The following is a 6,559-nucleotide window of genomic DNA, read 5'->3' on the forward strand; positions in this document are numbered from 1 at the left end:
TATGTTGAAGTATTGTGTCTCACTTTATTGTCAATGACACAAAATGTCTCTCTCAAGATACAACTTGCTACAAGGTTATAAAGAGAGGTTTTACTAAGACTAAACCCGTCACCTTTTAAAAAAGATTGTGAACAACAGTGTTAATTACGCTTTTCCCTACAGACTCGACACTGACTGCAGGTCAGAAAACAATACAGTGAAATCAATGATTTAAGAGGTAGAAGATTATCTGCTGATTGATACAGTTGAAATCATTTTAAAATTAGGTTTTACTTCCATCCTGTCTGGATATGACCGGAAATGGGAACATACAGGTTCAGAGTTAAAACCTTGCAATTAAAAGTAAAACTGATTTTTTTGACACCATAAACTCCTTAAACTTAGTGATTTCATCTTGAATTATAAAAAAATACGATTTCATTACAAAAATAAGTGCCCTTGATAAAGCACAAGATAAATATCCTGCAATACATCCATGCCCCTCTGAGTTGTTTCATCACTTGTCACAGAATAACAACAATGGCCCAATAACTGACAGGCTTTGACGTGCTACTGTGCACTGTTGAGAAATTTATCTTGCACCAAGGCTCCATTCATCCCCTTTCAGGGCTAAAGACGTTCTGATTATTGCCTTCATCAGACTCAGCTGCCACACTCGCCCTGTGCTCACACCATCAGCTGTTGGATTTGGATGTATGAAGAACTTCTACAAGATAATACAGATTTTGACAGTGGTTACAAATCTTTTAAGGGGTCCATTAGGTACGGTGGCCCAGAGGGGCGAAACAACACTGGATAAAACACATCAACATAATATTAAACTAAAAAAATTAAAATGCGCACCCTATTTTTCTAATATGTTTCATCCAACGCTGTGTTGTGTTTGCCCCTCATGCCACCTTGCAACATGACATGAAAATATCTGTCAGTAATGAAACAAATATAAACATGTGACGGAGATCTTAGGATCTGGATGGTGCTGTGGTCTCTGAGATAAAACGCCTGAGACAGTATTGGGAAAAAAAGCAGTTCCACCTGCAGTATACACGTTAAAGCCTATTTTGATCTGTCATCCTGTTTCCCCACCAAGCCGTAAATGATCTTGGCTAGAACAGAAGCCCCTGTGATGCCAGTAACGGCAGTCAGCGTCTTCCACATGCTTGCTGATCTCTCGTGCCTGTCCAAGAAGCTCCTGTAGTCAGTCGGTACCAGGATATACTTGCGGCCATCCTGCGGGGCCTGCAGTCTCATCACCTGGCCCCCCTCCAGCACCACCTCACCAAAACCAGTCAGGGTGCTCCCCACCCGCAGCATCTCCTCGCTCTCCTCCATCGCCACAGGCTTCTCCCCGCTGAGGCCCTGCACCACCATGTTCACCAAGCCGTCCTCAGCACGTCTTACTTTGAAATAAACCCTCTCCAGGCAGCACCCAGAGGCCTCCAGCGGGTTTTGAACCTTCACATACAAGTCAGTGATGTAGGCTCCAGGGCTGACCAGACTGAAAGGCACCGCGTTGTTGGTTTCTTTTCTGTTCATTGTCCGAGAATTCCTGGAAAAGAAATCAGACTCTTACTAACAGGCTACTAGATTGATAAAGACACATTTTTGATTTTATTCTGCAGCATACTGTACCATGTCCGGCTGAGGGAGTTCCAGTATTTCCAGTGCTCCTCCACTGCTATCTTCTGAATCACACCAAAGCATCGTGGGACAAACTGGCTGGGCAGAGGCTCCCCATCTGCCTGGACCAGACCTTCAAACAGATATGACGCAAACTGTAATCCCCCTTAAAATGAGCTCTGTGACTGATCCCATTCAAAACTGCATTTGCAAACTTGTTAATTTTAGACATGTTTGTACCTTCTACAGCAACATACTGAAGTCGCTTGTGGGGAGATGCTTTCAGTACTTTGACCAAATGTTGATCAGGCTTGAAATTGGGGATTTCCTTAAATGAAAAGCATTGGTTTCATTTTTTCTTTTTCTTTTTTCCTTTTTTTACAAAAAAAGAGCTGTATTAATACTTTCACAAGTAGTCAGACAGTGATGTACTTACCTTTAGCTTTTTCAGCTCTTCTTTCTTTTCCTTGTATAAATGATAGAAAAGGCCAGAGAAGGCAAAGCTGGACCCGACACCAATCAAAAGCAGCGGGTTGACAGGAAGGTCGCCCATATCCGTATCTGTGACAGGAATGCAGAGACAACACAGTCAGCACAACTCAAAGAAAATTACTGTACACAAAGTAACTATCAGTGTACAAGTGCGCCGTGTGTTTTTGACTAATAACTGCAATAAAGCATCAACACTTACCTGGTAAATCACTGACTCCTGTGCAGTTTGGTCACATGAATCGAAAACAAAAGCTCCAAGATATCACTTCCGTGTTTGCCCACGCTGCGTCATGTTTCATCAGCCAATAGGAAATTAAGAGAAGTTTTCTTCTAAGCTTCTTGTCCACCAGGCGGCAGCAGCGTCTTGTTGAAACGTGTTTATTTCCTGCACACTTCAGTTGACGCTGTTCAGTCATCCCGGTATGTGTTAAACCTGACAGAAAAGCATTCAGTGCTTTGGGTTTCAGCAGGCTGCTCTCTGCTGTTTGCCATTCAGGCCATGTTCATTAAAAAGTTGGAAGTAGTAAAGAGTGGGAACACGATTTCAAATCATTTACTAATACCAACCTACACAGAGACTCTAATACAAGTGAAAGTCTATAATTCAAAATTTTACTTAGATAAGTAAGATTATGTTTAATTGGCATTTTTAATAGTGTAAACTTTTAAATCAATTAATATGTAATTGTTTTTTTTTTGGTTGGACAAAGTGACAGCACTTTTTACAACTTCATACACTTTTGAGTTATTTAATTTGTAACCATGCATCATATTCTATAAACTGATCAAGTTTTGGGGCAAAAAATCTGAAAAGTTGTGAGTCGCTATTAAACAAATGTAGCACAGTTAAATGTGTAAAGTAGCATAAAATGCAGGCAAATTGTATTTAGGTATGGTAGATGAATACAAATAAGTAATATCTTTCCACCACTGTTTAAGACATATTAAGCATCATGGTGCTCAGTAGTAAGAAAATATATAAGATTAAAGAAAGAAGACCCTGAAACATACCACATAGGATTCAACGGGCCGAAAACATGTACAGAAGTAGAACAAGAACTCCCATCAGTGTTGGTGAGATGATTACTAAGGGAAAAACAAGAAAAAATGAAATCGTCGCCTTGGAAACATTCTTTTTTTGTGGGATACTGTGTAGTTTTACCTCTTCAGGCCTCTGAAAATGATTCAAATCAAATAATTTGAAAGGGGAAAATCACTCTTCAACTGAATGCTTCATAACTGACTGGCTCTGTATGAAGGCGTCAGAAGCACAGTGGTGGAATGCAACGAAGTGCATGACTCAAGTACTGAACTAAAGTACAGCTTCAAGGTACTTGTACTTCACCTCAGTGTTTCCATGTTATGCTACTTTTCTATGTCTATTTCACAACATTTCAGAGCAAAATATTGTACATTTAAATCTATTACATTCATCTGACGGATACAGTAACTAGTTACTTTGCTCATTAAAGGCTCTGGAGCTGGAGTTGGGTGGAGCCATGCTGTAAACGACATGATGTCACTGAACTCCATGCACTAATAAAACTGCTAGCAGGGTGAGTTGCCCGGCCCTGACAGGTACAATCAAATCAACAGAGGGGTGAGGGAGCTGTCAATCAAGCATAGATCATACACATCCACACAGCTGAATTAGGTAGCACAGGGGCTCCAGATTTGTATAGAATAAGGAGCTAGAATATTAAGATGCAGCTTATTGCAACAAAGCCGTGAAATATAACATAATATACGTTCTTTAGACTCTGTTCCACATGGGTTGCAGACTAGTTATGAACTAGATCAAATGCACAGTGTTGTTTCCACTAATGAATGCAGGTGTAGTTTTTGTTTTGTTTGGATTCGTGTGCTCAGGGGCTACCTGTTGCATGTTCGTTGAGGATTGTCTCCTGGAGTGTTATTTGTGGGAGGTTTATGTTTCTGCTTGGACGATGTTGATGTATTGTGCTGTTGGATGACGGACAGACTGTTTTGCCGTTTGTTAATGTGTCCGAATGATTCCAGACATGAAAATAAACGCCTCATTCATTCAACAGTAACGATATTCCTCCTAGATAAAGCAGGACTTTCACTTGTATCAGAGTATTTTTACACCATGGCATCAGCTTTACTGAACCATCTGAAAAATTTACATCCATCACAGTAAAAGCACTAAAGGTTCCCGCCTCTATAAAAAGACAACTCTGACTGTAGCGTCTTTAATGCTTCACAACAGTTTACTACTTGTTATCATGTTAACGTTGCCTGTCTGAATGATTGCAGGCTGAGTCATGCTGCGTTTGTGGACACTGTAACGTTCTACCCCTCTTTATCTGTGAGATGCGAGCGGGAGGGATTTCACGTAAAACCTTCCAGTCTTTCAAAATGTAGGAGAAAAGTCACATAAAAGGTTGAATAATTTCATATAGCAGAGCGATGCTTTTCTTCTTTCCTTCATATATTCCTTTATTTTTCCCCTGGAGAGGTCCAGATCACCTCGGCACACTCACTACTGAGGCAGCTAATCCTCTGATTATGTTTTCCTGAAAGTCACCAGCGTTGACCGACGTATAACACCCAAAGTAAAGCCTCGCAGACTTTGACAGCTTCCTTTTTGTCTCCCACTCTCTCTGTGTACTGAATAGCTGACCATTTTCTCTTAGCAAACAGTGTTTGACTGTGACTACACACCTGTTTTAAATGTGTGGTCATATTTTTTTGTCATTTGGATGCTATCTACACCCGTTGTTTCATCCCCCCCTGCTTTTTTTCCTTCAGGTTGTGAAGCTGTGAAAAGAGATGCTGAAAAGGGTTTGGGTATTTTTCTGTTGGTCCATTCAGTTCTACAAATGGCAGCAAACCTTCAGGGACATCTCTGACAACACATGCTGTTTAATTCAACACCTGATGTCTGGAGAAGAGAAGAGAAGAGAAGAGAAGAGAAGAGAAGAGAAGAGAAGAGAAGAGAAGAGAAGAAAGGAGACATACTACTCCTTGATTTCTGAGCTGCTTTTGTCTCTTCTGTACTGCATATAATGCTCATCCTGACTAAGGTTTCGTCATTCCTCTTCAATGTGTCTGTCCTTGACTTCTCGCTGAATGCAAAATGGCATTTAGTTGAAGATAATGACGTCAGTCGCCTTATTGTGGAAACACCTCTGACTCGAACATGTGCAACCTTGGCGCTGCATCTCCAAACCTGCATGGAGCAAACCCCTCGGATGACACTGACAACACAGAGAGCCCCACAGCCTGCGGAGATGTGCGGTGGCTTCGCGAGAGGGCTGATCTGAAACAGAACAGTGCACCAGGACGTAAAGAAAAGGGTCTGAAAAATGAAAAGTATTCGGTTAATGAATAGTTGCTATTCTCATTCCAACAGCAAGAAATGTCCCTGAATCATCCTGTCTGACTTTCACAGCTCTCTCAGTTCTTTCATATTTATTTTGAAACCTTTAGCCCTTCCTCTCGCTGATGAGTTGGATCAGACAAAAGACACACTGCTTCAGACTCTGCCTGGATGTTATGCCGAACTATTGCTCTCTATTATTTCCCTTTTGTATAAGAACAATTAAAGGCAGTGGAGAATGGGTATCACAGGAGCTATAGATGTAGCTATCCAATAATAATGGATGGTTAACAAATTCTGCATTTATGTGTTGCACAACAGGAGCTTGTGGCATAAGGAGACTTTCTGACATTGAAAATATAAGGTACTGCCTGAGGGGAACATGAATATGTTGCAAACCTTATGGTAATTCATCCAGTAGTTGTTGAGACACTCGAACCCATAAATGTGAACCTTATGGTGGCACTAGAGGAAAAGTGGAAAGCAGTAATGATCCTCTGGGGACAATGAATGTCTGTACAACATTTCATCTGATGTATTTCCCTCTGAACCAGACCGGTGGACAGACCAGCCGACAGACAGACATTACCACTATTATCCACTCTGTGTGTCCCTGACGGGAGTTGCTCCCGGACGTATCTGCTTACCTGCCGTTTGGGCGACTTTCATGTTTCCATTGTAAATGCTGGATGACCTCAAAAGCACTTCTGACACACCAACACAGAGCTGTTATTTTGAGTTCCTGAAAAGATGACATTTTTGTGACTGCAAGCTTGGCAAAATGAAATATTGTCCCTCATCTGATTGCCATATATGTAGGATTTATGAATATACTCAACAGGCATAACACGCAAGCAAACACTCACACACACACTGCTTCTGATTTCCCTGCTGGGAAGATAATTTCACTCTCTGATCTCCATTTCAGTTTGATGAGTTAAACGCACCTTTATAACTGCCATTATTGCCTCTATTAAAATACCTAGGGTGTTGACTGACAGCTCTGAGATCAATTCGGACTCTTACATCAGCGGCTCAATGAAGCCCACAGTTCAGAACATGTGAGTTATATTTTGGCTTGCGTGTTGAAGGCAGTAATTTATG

The 6,559-nt window shown here is 41.2% G+C and overlaps 1 protein-coding gene across 1 annotated transcript; it reads right to left on the reverse strand.

Annotated features, from left to right (window-relative positions):
• On the reverse strand, positions 1–2,390 carry LOC121614767 (mitochondrial ubiquitin ligase activator of nfkb 1-A). Its single transcript, XM_041948823.1, has 5 exons — positions 2,312–2,390; positions 2,057–2,181; positions 1,861–1,948; positions 1,633–1,753; positions 1–1,549 (listed from the first exon to the last, which is right to left on the reverse strand). The coding sequence occupies exons 2-5, from the start codon at positions 2,171–2,173 to the stop codon at positions 1,057–1,059; spliced, it is 819 nt and encodes a 272-aa protein (XP_041804757.1). The 5' UTR covers positions 2,174–2,181; positions 2,312–2,390; the 3' UTR covers positions 1–1,056.
• Between the last annotated feature and the right edge of the window lie 4,169 nt (positions 2,391–6,559).

This window comes from Chelmon rostratus, chromosome 12 (assembly GCF_017976325.1).
Source record: "Chelmon rostratus isolate fCheRos1 chromosome 12, fCheRos1.pri, whole genome shotgun sequence".
NCBI classification, from domain to species: domain Eukaryota; kingdom Metazoa; phylum Chordata; class Actinopteri; order Chaetodontiformes; family Chaetodontidae; genus Chelmon; species Chelmon rostratus.

What these genes read in the sequence shown, in the direction of transcription:
- LOC121614767 (XM_041948823.1), bottom strand. Translation starts at nt 2,173, where the DNA reads ATGGGCGACCTTCCTGTCAACCCGCTGCTTTTGATTGGTGTCGGGTCC. An exon ending in TCAGTATGTTGCTGTAGAAG is followed by an intron (nt 1,754 to 1,860) that starts GTACAAACATGT and finishes ATCTGTTTGAAG; the next exon opens with GTCTGGTCCAGGCAGATGGG. An exon ending in AACTCCCTCAGCCGGACATG is followed by an intron (nt 1,550 to 1,632) that starts GTACAGTATGCT and finishes TTTCTTTTCCAG; the next exon opens with GAATTCTCGGACAATGAACA.